This window comes from Vigna umbellata, chromosome 2 (assembly GCF_029865625.1).
Source record: "Vigna umbellata cultivar VRB3 chromosome 2, Vumbellata_1.0, whole genome shotgun sequence".
NCBI classification, from domain to species: domain Eukaryota; kingdom Viridiplantae; phylum Streptophyta; class Magnoliopsida; order Fabales; family Fabaceae; genus Vigna; species Vigna umbellata.
This window is the reverse complement of record NC_142166.1, coordinates 41,482,135-41,502,825: the sequence shown is the minus strand read 5'-3', so window position 1 is coordinate 41,502,825 and position 20,691 is coordinate 41,482,135. Positions and strand designations below refer to the sequence as shown.

The following is a 20,691-nucleotide window of genomic DNA, read 5'->3' as shown; positions in this document are numbered from 1 at the left end:
GATAATCCAAATGATTTATGGTCAAGAATTTTTTTATCCGTAATTTATTTAATAAACAAAATTTTATTGTTGTTTTGAACTTGGAGGGACGGGGCACGAAAAAGATTTATGCAAATAGTGTCAGAATAAGGAGTAATTAGCAATTTTGGAAATTTAAGAAAGGTTACCCGCGGAACGAGTTGCAGGTGATGAATAACCCGAACCCTCTAAACCAAAGGGAGGGGGAAAAGAAGAGCGCAGAGGTACCGTCCTTCCACCCATCAATGGAGAATTTGCAAAGTGCTCTTAAAGATTATAGCTTATCAGTTTCCACCGTCCCAGAAAAGGGTCGTTCTCTCTTCGCTTCAAGGGATTTCTATCCAGGTCTCTCACTCTAGTTCCAACACCTTTTCTCGCTTCATTCATTACTTGTTTGTTAGTTGAATGAGTTTAATCAATGTCAAATGCGTCGCTGATGGTGCAGGGGATGTGATTATAGGCCAAGAACCTTACGTTTGTGTTCCAAACAACTCCTCACTTTCCACCCCCAAAAGGTGTGATGGATGTTTCATTACATCTGATGTCCTTAGAAGGTGCTCACGTTGCCATGTTGCATACTATTGCGGAACCGCATGTCAGGTCTTGTTCTTCTTCATCATCTCTTCTCCTTTCACTGATAGGTTCAGTTCCTACAAAGTTTGATTCTAAATAATGCTAATGGGGTTAATAATTTATTTGCTCTATCAGTGTAACTTTCGTTGTGTTTTTTAATGCTGTTCAGAGGTCAGAGTGGAAGCTGCATCGCCTTGAGTGTGAGGTCCTCTCAAGGCTTGACAAGGATAAGAGAAAATCTGTCACGCCATCCATACGGCTGATGGTGAGACTTTACTTACGGAGGAAGTTGCAAGATGATAAGGTATATAAAAAGTTAATATTTGAGTAATGTATTGGTGCACGAAAGTCAGATCTGCTTGTTACATTATGAAATTTAAATCTTACCCCATTTTCGTTGTTGTATGGAATATGTCTGGGAAGTCAATACAAACATTTATTAATGCAATGTTATAAATGTGAAGTCTTTAACTGAGCTAAATGACTTTGTATGGTTCATGGACTCAGCCTCTCCTAATGGTTGTTGTTGTTACCAAAATGCAAATCTTATCGTTTTCAGTCAATTAAATGCTGATATCAGTTTTTCGAAACCTATTTTCTTTTTATATTTCCAAAGACCATTATATTTTGTGTGTATATATATATACCTGTCATTAACTTGTATTCTGGAAATATGCTTGATGCTCTTGTATTCTCCCTGGAAATGGAGGCCTTAGTTATGGGCTATATTATTCATTTAGCAATCACATTAGCTAATGTTACAATCCCAGAAGATTAACGTGTGGAGGAAGTTAGTTCAAATATGACTGGAGCTTGCTTCATTAGATACCAAAGAGAGTAATTATGGACTGTTATGCTTTATAAAGAATATGGTAGAATGTTAATATTCGTTGCTGACTGTTCTGTAGGATACTTAACTTCCTGGTTTCTTTCATAATTTCTATATTCAGTTGTACTAATATGAATTTCAACCTTGCCTTCAATGACTTATCCTTAAAATTATTTTCTGTGGCTATGAAATGTTTCTCCCGTTTACTCAGAAAGAATTTTTCAACCCTATTCAACATTGACCAGCTTTAAGAGAGAAATTTATTATTCGTTCTATTGCTAGGTCACCCCAAGCACTGCTATGGACAACTACAACTTGGTGGAGGCATTAGTGGCTCGTATCCTTTTTATTACTATTTTTACTGAAAGTGTATTGAAATGAATTTAGTTTTTTCTCCATTTTCGTACTTTTCATGATGATCGTTCTTTTTAACATTCACTTTCATGAAGACATGTCTGATATCACAGAGGAGCAGCTGGTGCTTTATGCACAGATGGCTAATCTTGTATATTCCATATTGAAATGGCCGGAAATCAATATAAAAGAGATTGCAGAAAATTTTTCTAAGGTCTTATGATGCTCCTATAGCTAGATCATTTGATATAATTATTATAAACTGTTCTCATTTAAAATCACAAGCAGCACTCTCCATGACAAATAAAAAAGGTTATGTTCATGTGGATTTAGACCTACTTGTTTTAGACATAAGATCCTGTTTGTGTGAATTTGATTCTGATGATGCCATTCTAAGCTCTGATCTAACCCTGCAGTTTGCATGTAATGCTCATACTATTTGTGACAATGAGTTAAGACCTGTGGGAACAGGATTGTATCCCGTAATTTCCATAATCAATCATAGGTAACCACTTATTCTACAGACTCGATATATGTGTCTATTATCCTATATCTATTATCCTATTTGTTTGTCGTGTTCTAATCTTGGTTTTACCATATAGTTGTTTGCCCAATTCTGTGTTGGTTTTTGAGGGAAGGTCAGCATTGGTACGTGCTGTGCAACATATACCCGCAGGTACTGAGGTAAGTGTTTCTTTTCTAAATTATAAGTCAATTATAATTTGCAATATTTAGTTCATTGGTTTGTAGAGCAAGCAATGTCATTTGAGTATTATTTATAAAATCTCAAAACAAGCTTGGGCAGAAAATTGGGATTTTAAGCATTTTGTTTCATGTCTTTTAGCCTCTTATGTATTTCTGTGAACATAAACTTCATTCTTAGCTTTATATATTTTCTGTATGTCTCATATTATTGTTCTCTAAGTTGTGTCCACTTTTAACTGGATTTTTTTTTGGATAACTACATTTTGACTGTAGATGTAAATGGAAGCTAAACTATCATAGACAGAATTGTTATTTCTATTAATCCATTGAAAATTGAAGATTTGTGGCTTTTCTATGTTAATTAGTACTAAAACTCAAAACTCATGCAGCCGTTTTTTGGAGGAAAACTAGGCACCTTTAAGGTAATTTAGTCTTTCAAGATTTCCATGTAGGTGTGGTATCAATAAGATGGTCAGTTCAAGTCAAAGATACAAACAAATGTGTGCATTTAAATAAATGGTTGATTTTATTTTGTTTTTTGATAAATGATAGGTTCAAATGGTTAATGATGATTCTTAGATATCTTAGATTATTAGATATCTTATATTTATCTTTTATCTTCAATTACTTATCTTCTGTTATTTTGTTATTATTTTTTAGTTTGTATTTTAGGCTTAGTGCATATTTCCTTCATTATAAATAAAGTATCCTATATGTATTTTCTACGCAAAGAAAATTAATTTCATACATAGTTTTTCACTATATTCAATAATGATAAATTCAACCTAAATATGGGTAAAGTCAAAATTGTTGTCAAACTTTAAGTACCACTTCTGGCCCCAAATCCCAATTGTTTTGTTGAATCACCTTTAGCTTGCTCGAACATCAGACAACTTTGCCTTGACACTGCTTCCTGTTTTAATTTGTTATTTTTGCCACTATTTTATCTTGTGCATAACTGGCACCTACTTAACTTCACAGTTCTTAATTATTTCCACTGTGAAGCAGCTGTTCAATGTTTGCTACTCTCTAACTCTGCTAAGTTTTCTGGACTAGAACATACATTTCTCTAATGGACTTGATTGACAGTTGCACCTCTTGTTTTTTTCTTAAAAACTTTTTGGATGGGGTAGATGTCATGTCATATCCACTAGATGACGATAGTGTCAATTTAAAATTACTTGAAGATGTTGCATAATATATTCTTTTCCAGATCATGTTCAATACAATTTTCTGTGTTTTAAGGTAGTGATAAGTTATATAGAGACTGCTGGAAGCACAATAACTCGACAGAGGGCTCTCAAAGAGCAGTATCTATTCACTTGTACATGTCCCCGCTGTTCTAAAATGGTACTTGTTAAATTAATCTGGGATATATTTTTTTAGGCTTTCATGGCTTATTTCATTTCCATAAAATTGGCATGCTTTTATTAGCTAATTCAGTCTCGTTAGTTTTGAAGGGCCAGAAAGATGATATACAAGAAAGTGAAATTTTAGAAGGATATAGATGCAAAAATGAAAAATGTGGTGGTTTCTTGCTTCGAACAACCGGTAGGTAACCTGTGGCTGTAATAAGTGTTCAAGTATCAGGAGGGGAACATTATAATGTTCTACTGATTTTGAAATCTGATGGTACATTTGTACATCCTCCTCTTTATGAACAATACTTAGATCAAGGATAGACAACCAACCTTTAAGGTGCTTTTATGTCTTTCTTATCAATGACCTTGGTTTGTTTTTTATCTGCTAAAATTGAAGATGGGAAAGGATTTCAATGCCAAGGTTGCCAACTAGTTATGGGCAAGGAGGAGATAAAGGAAATTATAACTGAAATTGAATTGCTATCTGAAGAAGCAGCTTCTAAGTCTTCTTTCTCTTGCAGTATCCTTTAATGTTTCTATTAAAATATATATAATTGCCGTTGCGATTGCCTAAACTTTTCTCCTTTTGTATTCAAATATTTTTCTTTCTCTATCTCTCCCTTGTGGTGGCCTTGATCCATGTGCAAATAAAAGGGATTCCTAGTTGTTCATGATGTCAAATCCTTGACTGTATATAGGTTATCAAGAAGTTATTTCCATTTATAAAAAGATTGAGAAACTGCAAACAAAGCTCTATCATCCTTTCTCAATTAATTTGATGCAAACTCGAGAGAAGATTTTGAAGGTAAGCTCCTGCTTGTCGTTCTTATCTACTCTACTCTTTTTCCTTTATTAATATATCTTGCTCGATGATATTGATTATCAAACTCAACTTTGAAATACATGCTTTAATTAGTACAATTCTTATGGAGATTTCTTCAGTGAATGCAGATCTTATTTTTGACTTTTTAGTAGAAACAAATTCTCTTGCTCTTTTGTGGTCACTAAATTATATTACACACTAATCAATTAATATGGATTGATATGATTTATATTCTGTTTTGGATGACGCTGCACACAGTATACCACACTTCATGACAAAAGGAGCCTACCTCCTTCGTGTATATCCAAAGTTTGCTTAATTTATTAATAGACTCATTTAATAATTTATTAATTAAAACCTATGCCTGTCTTCTGTTTTTTTTTTTTTTTTATCATTGCATGAGGAGCATGTTTCCACATGAAAAAATGAAGACTGGACTGAAACAATAGTCCATTGAAGCAATACTTTATGTTTGAACTCCAGATAATAGATCTAAAATTTTGACAGTTTTTTGTCTGCAGTCATTAATGGAGCTGGAACACTGGACTGAAGCTTTAGCATATTGCAAATTGACCATTCCATTCTATGAAAGTATGTTATACCGGACTTGGTGGATTCACAGTAAATGACATAATAATGAGATTCTGTAGTTGCTCTTCAATTTTTTGTTTCCATTTTATTTTTCATTTATTCCGGTTGAATGAAAAGAAAAAGAATATTCTTACTTATTGTTAACAATAGTGACACATGGTACTCTGGAAGCAAAGCAAATAAAATCAAGGTTGTAATTTAGGTGTTAATACTAATATCCATTTCCTTGTCAATTTACATCAAGTCATCATGTTTGACACAAGGTTGTACATGGTACTCCCTAATACATTTCAATTCCATCAAGTCATCATGTTCTGATTGAAGAAAAGTTCATAATATGTTGCTAATACTAATATCCATTTCCTTGTCAATTTACTTTACTGCAGAAGTGTATCCATCTGTTCACCCTCTGCTTGGATTGCAATATTATACTTGTGGAAAACTAGAATGGTAAGCATCTGTTATCTGTTTAACTGAGGTTTTTGTTAAATTATTTTCCTTAGTGAAAGCATTTAAGTAAATAATATAGAAGTTTCTATATACATATGCATAACATGTTAGTTTTATCAAAATTCAGATTTTACTTAGGATGGGGATCAAAAGATTGTAATTAAATCGTAAGGCTTTACTAAAAGTGTAAAACTATGCTTAAACTTATATGTATTCATACAAAATGATGGAAGCAAGGAAAATAACCTCTGAATCACATCAATCAATGAAATATGAAAATTCATAAGCTTATGAACACAACCCAAATATAAGTTCATAACAAAGCACTATAAAGTCTAATTCTGTGAAACACTAGAAAATATCAAGTGTCCAACTCTTCCTAGACAACTAGTCTACTATATGCTACCCCAATCAGGATGGTCATCCAGGAGCTTCAAAGTACAAACCCAACATAAGAGTGCACACCAAAGAGAAATTGAAGCTGCAAAGTGTCCAACTCTTGAATTATTGTATCGGGCATAAAAAATCTAATGAAATTTCCTCTATTAGCTTTCTTAGAGTTACACTTAGTTTTACTAGCAGCCACCTTCTATCACTTTTGGTGTTTGAATTTTCTTGTTCATTTTTAGAGGTTTTAGGTTGGAATGTTCATCGGAAAGGTTTTAGAGGTTTTAGATTGGAATTGTCTTGAGTGGATAACGAATCTCTAGAGAACGATTCCTTAAGAATGATTGGATGTGATCTCAATTGCCAAGGTCCAAGGGTAACATCCGAGATGCTTGTTGGTTTTGATTATATTCAAATCAATCTATTGCTTTGGTTGAAGTAGACGTTTTAACCACTGATATTATGACTGTTGTAAATACACGTTATTTGTAATGTTGAATTGATTTTTTGATCTAGTTTGAAAGGACAGCAGGAGCTAGGTTAAATATCTATTGAAATAACAAACTAGCAACGATATTACTTTCTTAGAGACTTGCTTCTACAGATTATTCTGTTTTGAAATTTAGAACTACAAATTACTTTAATCATTCATCACTCACCAATTGTAGTTACAATTGTCTTATGGTGGGGTGGTGTTATATTATCACATTACTAGTAAATTATCTTTAAGTTTTGTATACTTTCCGTTTAAAAGCGAGTACTCAATTGATTAAGATGTTAGTAGTTTAAAGCCCGATTTGATGAATAATTCAAGAACTTGGTTAGCCTGTTAATTTATATTTGAAAACTAGTAAGTTAACTTAAATAAAAAAAAATCCAGGCTCATTAAATTCTAAGTTAAGTAAAATTAATTGTTAAAGTAACCGAATTATAAAATAATAAAAAAAGAAACAGAATTTTTTGTAGACAAATATTTTTTCAGGAATTATAACTTTCATTTCTTTATCTAAGTAAAAAGTTCTTTAAAGGTAAAATATTTTATTGAAAGTTAAAAATTGTGAATAGGTGTAACTAAAGAGTCCGAGGGTAGCATAAAATTAAGAAAAAATGAAGTTAGAAAAGTAAAGATATAAAACGGTAAGGATAAAAAAAGGCTATAAGCTAAAAAGGAAAAGAAATGTATTTTTGTTGTTGTATGAGCTTAATTGTCTGAAATAGGTATTTGGGAGAGACAAAGGAAGCTGTTAAATCACTGACCAAGGCGGTGGATATACTACGGATTACTCATGGCACAAATACACGTTTCATGAAGGACCTCTTGATGAAGTTGGAAGAAGCCCATGCTGAAGCCTCTTACAAATGGTCCTCCATACACTGCTAGAATAACAACTTTCTCCTGCTGTTTGTACAAGCTACCAAATACATGGATGGCTTGCTTGCCCTTATTCCAATATTAATATTGACCAGAACGATACCTTCTAATGGAATGTTAATTTTGTATGATGGGATGGGGGGAGTATGCTGCTCCTTTTGTTTGTTGCAGTTTACTTTTTTCATTTGGAGAATCATATCGAATCTTCCACTCCCCCTTCACCCAATGTGCATTCTCCTGTAGCACCAAGAAATGTTTTTAGACATGAAAAGATGTGGAGTGGTTTTGGTAAATCTAGATGCGTAATTTGCTTATTTGAATACTGCGGAACCCGCACTTCTGTCTCAACATTATTTGCGCAAGATTTTTTGTTAAATTGATTCACTAACCCATTCTGAATTATAATACATACCTAGTAAAGGTTAAGGATAATGATACTTTGACAACATTTTAACATCATTTACGTGTCATTCTGTTATTGGTCCAAAATTACTCCACAATCAATAATAATAATCATAAACACCAGTATTGATCAATTACGTAGATGATATTAAAATGTTGTCAAAAAAATAGTCAAAGTATCATTATCCAAAGGTTAATGAGTCGACATTGATTGTTGTGTTAATGATGCGATTTGGATCTAGCACTAGATTAGAGGATGCAATTTCTTTTATTTTGTCTTAACTACGTGACCACTTGTTTGGTAAATATTATCCTACTTGAACTTTCACACCAAAGTATCTTGCTACTCGAATTACGACACAAAAATCAATTCTAAGTGTTGAATATAGTAAAAAAATATATATATGAGATTATGTTAGGAATCTGGGTTAGAAGCCTAACACGCTCACTCTCTAATCACACTCCAAGAATCACACACAAGAATGAGTAAAGAAACGTATGATATTCACAGCAAAAGAATCAAGAATACAATCCAGAATCCGAGAGCTTAACCTCCCTCACCAGGTTCAAAATCGGTCTATACAATGCAAGTAATAACTCCCTAATTGAAACTACAAAATAGGTCTCTTATATAGACATTTTTCCCGCCCCATTTTACTACTCAGCAGTTAGGTACTCTTCCTTATTTTTCTACTCTTTCTCTCCTTTCATATACTTTCCAAGTCCTAACATTACTCCCCGCTGCGGAGCAACCTTGTCCTCAAGGTTGAAACCGGGAAGCTTGATCTCATGGCTCCTCTTCATTCCTCCTCCAAGGACTTCCATTCTTCCTGCCTTCTATTAGATTCCAGCATTATGGTCACCTCTTTAGCCAATGCTGGATCCCCTTGGATCACCCCCTCCTTTTCTCCCTGCCTGAAGGCCATGGTGAGGTTCCCTCAGTTGGTCGTTACTTTCCCCAATTTCGTTAGCCATTCCACCCCTAATATCGCCTCTACTCCGCCTAGTTCTAAAAGATAAAACTGTTCTTCAACCTCAACCTTCCCCATTTTCAGTATTACCCCCCTACATAGCCCCTGGGTCCTCCTCTTTTGTCCATCCCCCAGGCTTACATGATACGACCTTGTCGCCTCTACCTCCAAACCCAGCTCCTCGACCACCCCTTGCGATATGAACTTGTGGCTTGCACCACTGTCGATCAATACGAGCACGATTCTCCCCTTTATCTCTCCTTGCAACTTCGTCTTCCTGGGCTGTGTTAATCCTCCTACAGAGAACGAGGAAAGTTCCATCTGCCTCTGGTCCATGTCCGCGTCAGTCTCTTCCATATCCTCCTCTTCATCCTCGCCCAATATCACCACTCGCAAGCTTTGTCTCTTCAAGAACTCCGGGTAGGGTAAGTTTCTGACACCCCTCCCCTTGTTGTCCCTACCCCCGGTCATCCCGGTCTTGTCCGGCGTCCCGCCCTGGGGTCCTTCCCTCTTGACTGACCCGACGCTCTCCGCTCCCCTTGTCTTTCCCACACTGCTCCGATTTGGTTCAACTCTCGCCACCGCACCTCCTCCGCCTACACTCCGCCCCCACGCTGATGGATTTTTATTTCCGTTCCAGCCCCCATCCTTATTTCCCTTGCGAGCTTCCTCCATGTCCCTAGCGATTCGCATGGCGGCCATCAGTGCTTGGGGATCTTGTATTCGAACTTGATTTCGTATATCCTCCTACAAGCCGGCGAGGAAATACCCTAGTAATTGTTCCTCCGGCAACCACTTCGTCTGCCCCACTAGAACCTCAAATTCTTGGACGAACTCATCCACTGTCCCCATTTGTTTAGTCGTTGCTAATCGCTCAAAGACCGACCCTCTGTTTCGAACCCTAAACCTCATTACCAGCACATCCTTCAACCCTTCCCAGGATTGGTTCCTGGCCTTCGTTCTCCAAGCCCGGATCCAGTATCCTGCACTCCTTTTCATACTAATGTATGCTAATCGCACTTTCTCCTTCTCCGAGATGGCTTGCACTTTGAAAATTTTTTCTGCACGATTGATCCAATTAAGTGGATCAAAACCCTCGAAAAGGGGCAATTCTACCTGTTTTCGTCACCTGCCGTGACTTTCGCCACACTCTTTGTCTCTCTCTCCCTCCACGTCGTCCCGACGATCCCTCCGAATGCCATTGACTGACCCCCGGCTCCCATCGGAGTTCTCCTATGTCTGTTTGGTTCGCGCACCCATGATCCTCATCAGTTCTTGGATATCTTTGTGCATCGCTATACAATCTTGACGATTCGTCGCTGATTCCGCCTTCAAGCCGTCCACGGCCATCTCAATATGTTTCAATCGTCCCTCCACCACGTTCATTCTTCCTTCAATTTGGTTCTCCAGAGCATGTAACTTCCCGTCCATCTTGTTCTCCCTCCGATTTGGATCCGACAGGTCGGACCACTTTGTTAGGAATCTGGGTTAGAAGTCTAACACGCTCACTCTCTAATCACACTCCAAGAATCACACACAAGAATGAGTAAAGAAACATATGATATTCACATCAAAAGAACCAAGAATACAATCCAGAATCCGAGAGCTTAACATCCCTCACCAGGTTCAAAACCGATCTATACAATGCAAGTAGTAACTCCCTAACTGAAACTACAAAATAGGTCTCTTATATAGACACTTTTTCCGCCCCATTTTACTACTCAACAGTTAGGTACTCTTCCTTATTTTTCTACTCTCTCTCCTTTCATATACTTTCCAAGTCCTAACAGATTAATTTTTTTTTATGTTAAATATGTACAGAGTATTCTATTTATAATATAATAAATATAGGTTAAGTATAAAATATAAATAAAAAATAATAACAAACTAACTAAAGATAAAAGATAAAGATAAGATATTTATCCAAAATATCTAATAATATAATATATGTAACACTCCCCTTAAAATTGTATGTACCAAGTTTGTTACAAAAAATAATTGATAAATATTTAGTGAAATATCTACTTCTACACCTGGTGACACCAAGTTGTTAATGATCTGCAAAGACGACATAGAAAACAAAATATCAATCTAAAAAGCTTTCCTAAGCAACAAATATAAGAGTATGCTGAAAGCGCATAATAACTCCAATGAATGTGTCATTAAAGGCACAATGGTGGCCTAACCAAAACAATCAAAACTATATGATTGTCAGTCAAAACTAAAACTTCTACAATGACAAAGGCAACAAAAATTTTAATATAAAAGAATCTAAAACTCTAGATAACATGTTAAAAAGTGGACTTTAAACTTAATTCAAACTCTTCAAAACCGACTTATAAACTAAAATTTGATTATATATATAAGTACTAAGATTATAAAAGTAATGATATTTAAGGCCCATTTCCTGTTAGCAACAAGTTGAAAACCCGTATTGAGTCTTCCATATTTTAAGAATCCAATTTGACAAGTTCCATTTACTATTTTTTTCCAATGTACATTAATGTGTTGCATCAATAAAAGTTTTTAACAAAAATCTATACTCAATTCATTAATTTGGCGCTTTAGGAACACCTAACAAAATTTATACATGTCCTGTCCTAAATTCACTTGCTACACATTTTAACCCACTCTGAATAATGGGAAATACATACAATGCAACCTAGAAGACTACCAACCCACGAAAAGTCCAAGAAAATTACATCAATGAAAATACGAAGACTTCTTCACACCTGCACTTTAGGAAGGAAGATACAAGGAAGGAGAGAAAGCGATAAATGAGGTGAACGATGTTAAGAAAAATATACGAGATGGGGGTGTAAGGTGGGAAGAAAAGTAGAGTATGGAAAAACTGGGATTGGAGAAAAATAACGAAGGGACCAAAAGAATTAAGCACCCACTGACCATCGCACTAGCTTCCCTCATCACCTACTTGTTTCCAGTATTTCTCAAACGTTCATGCAGCTGAATACACATATCTGACATTTGGGACAGCAGTTTTAGTTGTTGATCTCGTGAATTTAGTGAGTGAGTTGTTTTGTCGACTGAATCACTTAGAAGCCGTTGGAGCTGACTACACAGTTCAGATACCTCTGGGTCATATGTACAAGTTTCAGAAATATGTTGTAGCAATTTACAGCTATTATTATCTTGGGGCATAGATGGATGAGATGGTACAGGTGGAACAAGAAAAGGATGTTCCAGTAGCTGAGGTATTCTCCACCTTTGATTGCGGTCCCATGTTAAACACCTCATCATAAGATCCAAAAGCCATGGGTTTGAAACTGGTTCATATGTAATTTCATGATGTGGATCTGTTATGACCTTGAATTTGGCCCAAAATGTCTTGTAATCAGAAAAAGGCGTTCTCCCATATACCATTTGATAAAGGATGCAACCCAGGGACCATATATCTGATGACCGGCCACACTTTATGATGTTTCCGTTCGCATCAGTCTCATTACACATAAATGCCTCTGGAGACATGTAACTAAGTGTACCCACCTATAAGAATTTAACACAGTATAAGTTCAAATATAATATTTATGGTTAGTTTGGCACCACCTTAAAATTGGGATAAAAGTTCAAAAAATTTCGTATAATCTGTTTTATTATATCAACTATATGCAATAATGCACACCATTTAACAATGCAAGATAGACCTGCATAATGAAGCAGACTAAAGCCTCAAGGTATGCATCTACCAAGTGGATCAAAAGTAGAGAAAGCGGTGGAAATAAGTATCACCTGTGAATCCCGTTGGATGTTGGTTGTGTCATTCATTATTGCTTTGGCTATACCAAAATCAATTAGTTTTAGGGAACCTTTGACAAGAAGGAAGTTAGCTGGCTTCAAGTCTGAGTGCACAATACGTTCCTCATGAATAGTGTTGACAGCTAGAAGAATTTGCTGCAAAAGGAGTCAAAAGAATAGCCTAAGCTTTACATCGACAGATATAAAAAAAATAATTCCAACTTCCACGGAAGGAAATTGATGAGTAAAAGAACAAGCAGTCCATAACCATATAATGGCAAGAACAGGTAACAAGTTTGAAAGAACATCATTTCAAATCTATGAAGTAATATTTACAAGGAGACATTGTAGATTTTTAAACCTGCCAATAAAATCGAAGCCAGTTCTCATCTATGGTCCGGTGGCTCCCATCCAGTTCCTTCCACTTCTGAGACAACATGTGAGCCAAATCAATTTCTCCATATTCAAGGACCATGTATATACATCCATCATCCTTGACCCGGCCATCTCTATTACTTAAAGAGCCTTTCATAACTTCCTCAAGCAATGCCTTGTCTGTCACCTAATCACAAAATTAACTGATTGAATAAAAGTAAAATACACCATAACATAAGTAAAAAAAACATTTTCCGTACACTACAAACACAAAAATCAGCTCAAAATAAAATCATTTTATCTTAATATAAAATCCAAGGGCACAAAAAATGAAGAGATATGAAGAAAAAATAGCTAAAAGCAAAAACAGTAAAGTATCCCGTCAGAAAAATGTCATTGACGAATAGTACCTCATAATCTATGAGCTGTATGATGTTATCCTTTCCTTTCAGCCTATTGAGATACTCGATCTCTTGACAAAACCCAAATGCAGTAGCATAATCACGACCCTTGAGCTTGATCTTTTTAAGGGCAAATATCCTACAGTCCGATGAAATCACTTTGTGTACCTCACTGCTTCCACCACTACCTATCTTGCCAAGACGTTGGTAAAGCTTTCCATTAACTTTAAAAAACAAATCAGGGTCATAAGTCCTCTTACGGGGAGCTGATGCACCTTTACTACTTCCAATCTTCTCTCGCTTTTCTACCCTAGAAGACTCCAACTTCACATCTGAACATGTGGTTGTGGATGTGGGAGGTAGTACCTGCGGTTGTATAGTGGCAACATCCACAGCCTCTTTCCCTTTACCATCATCCCAAGTATATTTAGAATTGCCAGATTCTTTCAAAACCCCCCCTTGTTGCTCCGTAGATCGACTGCTCTCCTTAGACACCAATTCTGCATCACCAATACCAAGATCAGAGGCCGGCACTTCAGCTTCTGCTCCCCGATCCACCAACATTCTGTTGGTTTCCTTTTGGAAAACATTTACTGATTTCACAACCCCTTCAGTTACAGGACGAGGATTAGCATTAACCTCCCCAAAAGGCTCAGCAGTCACATTTGAGCCACCGTCTAGATGCGAATGAGAATATCGTGTTGTTGAATTTAGCATAGGCGCCGAAGTTGAATGAACTGAGGTTGTTGTAGCACATGAAGGTCCCAAAACCGAAGAGTGGGTAGCTGGCTGACTCAAAAAGCTACTGAATTGCTGCAAATGATCCTGAGTAACCACACTTCTCTTTGGCAACACGGAACTCACTCCACTATCACATCTCAAACTCGCGTCAAAGCCAGCCTGCTGAACATCCCCCTTCTGGTTGCATCCTAGCAATGATGATGACGACGATGCTTCAATTTGGTTGCCTTCAACCCACTCCATTTCTGCGAATCCAAGCGAACCCATGTGAGACGATAAATTCTCCAACTCATTGGTGGCTTTAGCATCTGTAAAAAATAAATGTCGCCGGAAATAACAGTGACGTGTTCAAAATAGAAGAGGACCATTATATAATAACACTTTACCCTGCGCAGTAGAATTTGTGTGAACTGAAAATTGATCTTTCTTCTGAACGTCTAGGTTTTGGGAAGGGACGACGGTGTTGAGTGAGACATTGGAAGAAGCTTGTTCTTGAGAATTGGTGGGGTCGGAGGGTGTGTTAGATAGCTTTCGTTGTGGAAGTAGCGTGCGCCTTGGCCTTATGCTATTGGACTGCATTGAACCTGAAAAGGAGAAACCCTAAAAATGAGATTTGAAATGAGTTGAATGAGTGAGTGCGGACTGAAAGGGGATTACGGACCGAGTGGTCGGTGTCGTTTCAAGGCGGCTTGAACGTGGCGGAGGAAGTCCGGGGAGGAGGAATCCGGATTAGGCTTCCCATCCATGGAGCTGTCTCCACCGCATTTCTATTCGCTTCTCCCTTCAATTCCCCAACAACACCCATTGCATTGAAATTCAATTTTTCCTTTCGCGCTCCTCCTTCTCTTCCATGGGCCTGCTAAAACAGCGTTCCTTTGGGTTTGTTACTAACCATCTAAAGTCGGGCCTGCTCAAAGCCCAATCATTGTGTTCGAAGTGTTTCATACTGTGCCTCCAAAAATTCTATTTTTATCCTCCTAACATCTCAACCTACACTTCCATGCCGCCTCCTCGCCACTGTTCTCCTTGACGACCCCGCCAACACCTACTTTGTCCTCCTCTCCTAGCACTCCGTCGCTCTCTACTCTCTCATCCTACACCTCCAACATCTCATCCTGTACACCCAAAAATTTCATTTTTAACCTTCTAACATCTCAACCTACACCTCCATCTCCGCCATGTGCCTGCCCTCCTTGACGACCCCGCCAACACCTACTTCGCCCTCCTCTTCTCCTAACACTTCATCCTACACCTCCAACATCTCATTCTGTAACTCTAAAAATTTCATTTTTAACCTTCTAACATCTCAACTTGCACCTCTAACTTTTTCAAAAGATTTATTTTTTAACTTTAATAAAAATATTTTTATTTTCTTCTCTTTTATACTAAATACTAAAGTCCCTTCAGCACATTAATAATAATTTAATTTAATTTAATTTAAAATTTTAAATATTATTTAATATAATTTTATATTTTAATAATTATCAAAATATGATTTATATTATAATAATACTTATATTAAAAAATGAAAATTAAAAAATTAAAATAATAATAAAAATAAAAATAAAAAATAAAAAAAATGAAATAATAATAATATAAATTTTGATTTAATATGTTAAATTATATTAAAATATTAAAATATTAAAATAAATTAAACAATTATTAAATTTTATATAAAAACAAAAATTTTAAATATGCTAACGTTTTTTTTTATTTAAAATTTAAAAAATATTTAATTTAATTAAAAATAATAATATTATTTATTATATTTTTATAATTTAATAATTATTAAAATTTGATATATATTTTATAATTTTTTTTAAAAAAAGTAAAAGTAAAAATAACTAAAATAAAAGTAATAATAATGAAAATGAAAATAGTGTTTAAAATCACATTAAAAATATTTAAATATATTATATTATATTAAAATATTAAATTAAATTAAATAACTATTAAAATTAAAATAAAAAAAAATTAAAATTTGTCAATTGCATATAGAAATCCGATAATGTATTTTACGGATATGGATATCCGATTAAAAATCTTCTTAAAATTTTGTTTTTTATTTAATTTTAATAATTATTTAATTTAATATTTTAATAGAATATATCTATTTTAATTTAATTTAAAAAACAAAACCGTTAACATATTTAAAACATATATCTATTTAAAATTTAATAATTGTTTAATTTATTTTAATATTTTAATATATTTTAACATATCAAAACAAATTTTATATTATTATTATTATTATTTCATTTTTTTTATTTTTATTATTATTTTTATTTTAATTATTTTATTTTTATTTTCTAATATAACTATTATTATAATATAAATCATATTTTGATAAATATTAAAATATAAAATTATATTAAATAATATTTAAATTTTAAATTAAATTAAATTATTATTAAGGTGATGTAGAGTGACTTTAGTAAAAAAGAGAAAAAATATTTGTTAAAGTGTTTTTAATAAGAAAAAGAATAAAATAAAAATATTTTTATTAAAGTTAAAAAGTAAATTTTTTAAAAAAGTTGGAGGTGCTGAGATATTAGAAGGTTAAATATAAAATTTTGAAAGTGCATAATGAAACGTATAAAATAAAACAATCTGAACTTTAATATCAGATTTATTGGACAATGGTCTCTCCGAACAGAAGTTTTACTTCCTGCACTCTCACAATTTCTTCGTGCACTTTCCAAATTTTCAAAATGTCCCTTTTTATCATCTGTTATATGATTTTTCGAATTACATATTACAAAAATTTGTTGGTAGAAGTTGTCTGAAATTTTTGGAATATGATTTTCATAACAAACCTTTTAAAATGCATATAATTGTCCGAAACACATAAAATGTATTTTGAAAAAAAAATAAATAAATATTTTCTCTCTACCTCTTTTCTTCTTTCTTTGTAGCAGCAGTAATAATGGAAACCGTGGTGACAACGACAACAGTTATGTGAAGTAATAATAAAAGCTATTTTAGTATTTTTTTTTACAATTAGTGTAGGTACATTTAGTAAGAGACAATAGCCCGAGCAGAGACATGAATCTGGTTGGTGATGTGTAGCAATCAAGAAAGTAGATGAAGCATATTTTTAAAATTAACTACGTTATCTGGATTATATATCACAAATAATCATTTTGTTTAGTTCAAAATCATAGTTTCAAAATTATTATTTACATTCAAATCCATTGTGACAAAATATTCCAATGTCAGTTTTTGTAACCAAACCATTCAGTTAAAAATACAACTAAATATTCTCTTTTCCCACGTTCGTATCTTAAGAAGAAATTCTTAGAATTTGGTATACTAGTAAAATTGTCATAGTTGTTTTTAAACTGTTTTAAAACTTGACTCGTTAAGATTATTAGGTATTGTTTCGGATGTGGGAGTCGAAGTCAACAGTTCACTATTGTGTAAGTTGTTAACTATTCAAGTACTCATCTCATAATAACTTTGTCTTTATTCCGTTATGCTTAAGATTACCTACACAAAAATATTCAAGTGTCAAAGACAGTAAATATTCAATAGCTCAAGTTATTATACATAATAAATGTCATCATTTATTTTTTTGTATTTATTTATAAACTTTATAATGAGTTTTGTATCAGTAACCATTTAATTATGATCAAATTAATAATAATTATATTTTATCTTAAATTGATCGGTATTAATTCTATAAACTGATTATTCCATCGATAATAATACATAACTATATTTGTTGTATGAAAAATCGTTTGGATCGTCCGGTCACTGGATAGATACATTATAATAACACCATACTTTTTCTATATCATGGAGCCTATTTAAATGACATAAGTATATAGTGTTTTTTTATTAATACTTCTGAATATAAGTAGACTGAGACCCTTGCATGATTTGCAATTCGAGCTCTGGAAACCAGAGAGAATCTTTTGAGCTTCACCAACATTTGTTTCCCATGGACTCATGCACTGAAATTTTTACCAATTTGTTCTGACAACTTTGTAGGGCAACTTGATTTGAAGCGGAAAGAATCAAAATTCAAAAAAGATACACAACTTCTAGTTGAGCCATTGCTTAGATTTGGAGCCATTTTTTTCACTCAAAATCTAAACTTTTGCACCGTTATAACTCAAAATTGGTTGTGCTAAAATCCCCATTAGCAGCAACACAAACAATAATCAACTCAAGACAATATAACCATTACTGCAATATCACGATCAATAGGTCATAAAGTATAAACGTTCTGGAGTAGTAAAAGCATACTTCGTAAGACAACGTTAGTTTGAACTTTGAACCACTCACTCAGTGGCCCCATCAATCAAATATCCTACTATTTTAGTTTGCCATATTTGGTGGTTCAATTGTCTGTGGAGAGGACAAAAACAATCAAATCGCTGCTTCCACGGATTTATGATCTGTCTGTTTTTCAAGGTCCTTTTATTGTCCTTCTCTGTTGATCACATCAAATTTCGTGCTCTCTTCTTCTACATTGGAAAAGTTATGGCATGGAGTTGGAGTTACAATATTCTTACTCTACCACACTTCTTAACCATTAAATCCTCCTTACCCTTTTCTCATTTCTTTAGCCAATGGATGTGATGTGCTGCTCTCACATTAAGCACTTTATCTGATGACCAAAATACCTTTTTAAATTAGACATTTTTTTGTACTACCATGTCTTGCCCTTCTCCATTCAGTTTTTAGTTTTCCGTTTAAAAAATGTTAGATCACTTTATCTGACATATTCATTTCACGTGGTCATTTAAAATTTAAAACACACTTCGTGCCTCGTTGCTACCATCTCTGTAATTTGTGTTCTTACGCAAGACCTAAGTTACACATGAGAAAGTTCTCATCCTAATGTCTTACAAAAAGAAGCAAAAATTAAACCATGTACGTGACATGCTACCTTCACAATCTCAGTAAATAGTTGAATATTCCAAGGTTGATAGCTAGATTTTTAAAATTTTCACGGCATGAGAACGTCTCAGATAGAAAGTTTTTTCTTTTAAGATTTTCTTATTAGTAAAAATATTATTTTAACATGAATTTTGCAAACATGATTTGTTTGAAATTGGAAAAGTTATAAGAAAAACTCTCTTTGAGTTTAAAAAACATTTGTAAATCTCACATGAAAATAGTGATGTTATCAATAAAGAACCGTTGGATGAAATTTTCATATGCAAACTATAAAATAGTAAACGTGACTCACCAATGGGTATGTTTTGTGCCAATACGCTTTTTGCCATACATTACGAATTATTAGTATGTTTCGTGTTTATACAGGGCCGAGTTCTAGTTGGAATGGTACAATTAGGGTTAAAAGAATAATTTTTTCAAAGTTTTTGGGGGAAATTACTGATTTTTATGTTAGTTAAAGTAAGTGGCTTTATTCCATAGCATATGGGGTGGCATGATTTTGAGGCAGAAAGGGAATCAAATGAGCAGCTTTTCCCTATATAAGAGGTGCCATTATGGGGTAATTAGTGGAATACCTTGCAAATGGTGCAATGCGTTTAGCCCGAAAAAGTCCACCTTGTTGAGCTCAGAATAACGACAAAGCCTAATTAATTATCAACTCTCTCCCCATAAACTTGTGCTGGGTTCGGGTACGGAAGCAACCAGTTGCTACTCTCGAATCCATTTTCTAGCTGTGATGCGTAAATGATTTTTGTCCTATTCAGTGGTATTAATCAGTTATCTATTAGTAGATCTGTTGAGATATGGTCTGTGTCAGCGGTTATGGGAGATTGATTCAGCCAAGGATTCTGTCTCAAAGCCTAAACTAACATTTTCCGAGGTCAAAATGTTCACTCAATTATATTCCAATCATGTTGAGAAAGGGTTTCAGAAAGCTCATAAACCATGAGAGTTTCAACTTCCAAATACCGATGCGTTCAAGAATTGTGTTAGGCCTACTCACAAATCAGTGATGGAAGAAATGCCTATGTTAGAAAACTGGAAAGTGATAGATCTCAGTGGAGGGCAAAGACAACCTAGTTTTTACACCAACTTCAATGATACATTGCATTATTATCTTAATATTAGGGCCAACATGATCTACTTTCTATTGAAACATGATGTTCTGCTGGACAAAATAATGGAATGGAACGATTTTTTTATATTAACCGATTGCTGAGTACCTCCACCAAACAACAGAAGAATGGAATTGAACGTGTAATTCTGGCAAATGTCTTTTGAAGTTTTTTTGGAGGGTTTAGTTTGCAAGAGGGGACCATTATATCAGCCAATAATACAAATGTAAATTTCCTAGAATTTTCATCTGATGAATGATTTGTGTTTCATATCTTTGCATTGATGACTCGAGCCAAGTCGTAACTACTCAGCAGGGACATTGGAAGCTGATAGCCCTAAAAGGTTAATTAAACTGAATTTTGGTGGCAGCAATTTAAAGTGTTTATCAAAGACTAAACTCTGATTTACATAAAGAATGAAATCCAAGTAGTTTAGTCGCTGTAGATATTAGGCAATAAAGATGGTCAGTTATGATATTCACAAAATGTTTGCACACAGAAGACAGGCACAACATAAAAAGGCGGGGGGACCCGTTGGCCAATAAACCCTTTACTTTCCCAC

General features: G+C 34.4%; 2 protein-coding genes and 1 pseudogene across 3 annotated transcripts; 1 reads left to right on the top strand and 2 right to left on the bottom strand.

The window, feature by feature from the left end:
- The first annotated feature begins 173 nt into the window (after positions 1-173).
- Positions 174-7,783, top strand: SDG37 (SET domain group 37). The gene is made up of 14 exons (XM_047311669.2): positions 174-363; positions 464-618; positions 761-895; positions 1,703-1,757; positions 1,870-1,988; positions 2,191-2,279; positions 2,377-2,458; positions 3,725-3,829; positions 3,940-4,030; positions 4,238-4,360; positions 4,539-4,645; positions 5,185-5,254; positions 5,641-5,704; positions 7,310-7,783. Exons 1-14 carry the CDS (start codon positions 189-191, stop codon positions 7,470-7,472), a joined length of 1,533 nt encoding a protein of 510 aa, XP_047167625.1. The 5' UTR covers positions 174-188; the 3' UTR covers positions 7,473-7,783.
- Positions 7,784-8,555: 772 nt separating this feature from the next.
- LOC148204039 (uncharacterized) lies at positions 8,556-9,748 on the bottom strand (annotated as a pseudogene).
- Positions 9,749-11,359: 1,611 nt separating this feature from the next.
- Positions 11,360-15,347, bottom strand: PPK1 (putative protein kinase 1). Of its 2 annotated transcripts, none has more exons than XM_047311667.2 (6): positions 14,768-15,347; positions 14,493-14,690; positions 13,375-14,414; positions 12,951-13,151; positions 12,584-12,745; positions 11,360-12,340 (listed from the first exon to the last, which is right to left on the bottom strand). In XM_047311667.2, exons 1-6 carry the CDS (start codon positions 14,850-14,852, stop codon positions 11,765-11,767), a joined length of 2,262 nt encoding a protein of 753 aa, XP_047167623.1. In that variant the 5' UTR covers positions 14,853-15,347; the 3' UTR covers positions 11,360-11,764. The 2 variants fall into 2 exon arrangements, with proteins under 2 accessions (XP_047167623.1, XP_047167624.1); XM_047311668.2 differs by having other exon boundaries at positions 13,375-14,351.
- Between the last annotated feature and the right edge of the window lie 5,344 nt (positions 15,348-20,691).

Coding starts and splice junctions, on each gene's coding strand:
- PPK1 (XM_047311667.2), bottom strand. CDS start 14,852: ATGGATGGGAAGCCTAATCCGGATTCCTCCTCCCCGGACTTCCTCCGC. Junction 14,415..14,492: donor CACAAATTCTACTGCGCAGG/GTAAAGTGTTAT, acceptor TATTTTTTACAG/ATGCTAAAGCCACCAATGAG. Junction 12,746..12,950: donor GGCTTCGATTTTATTGGCAG/GTTTAAAAATCT, acceptor CTCCTTTTGCAG/CAAATTCTTCTAGCTGTCAA.
- SDG37 (XM_047311669.2), top strand. CDS start 189: ATGAATAACCCGAACCCTCTAAACCAAAGGGAGGGGGAAAAGAAGAGC. Junction 619..760: donor ATTGCGGAACCGCATGTCAG/GTCTTGTTCTTC, acceptor AATGCTGTTCAG/AGGTCAGAGTGGAAGCTGCA. Junction 2,280..2,376: donor ATTTCCATAATCAATCATAG/GTAACCACTTAT, acceptor TTTACCATATAG/TTGTTTGCCCAATTCTGTGT.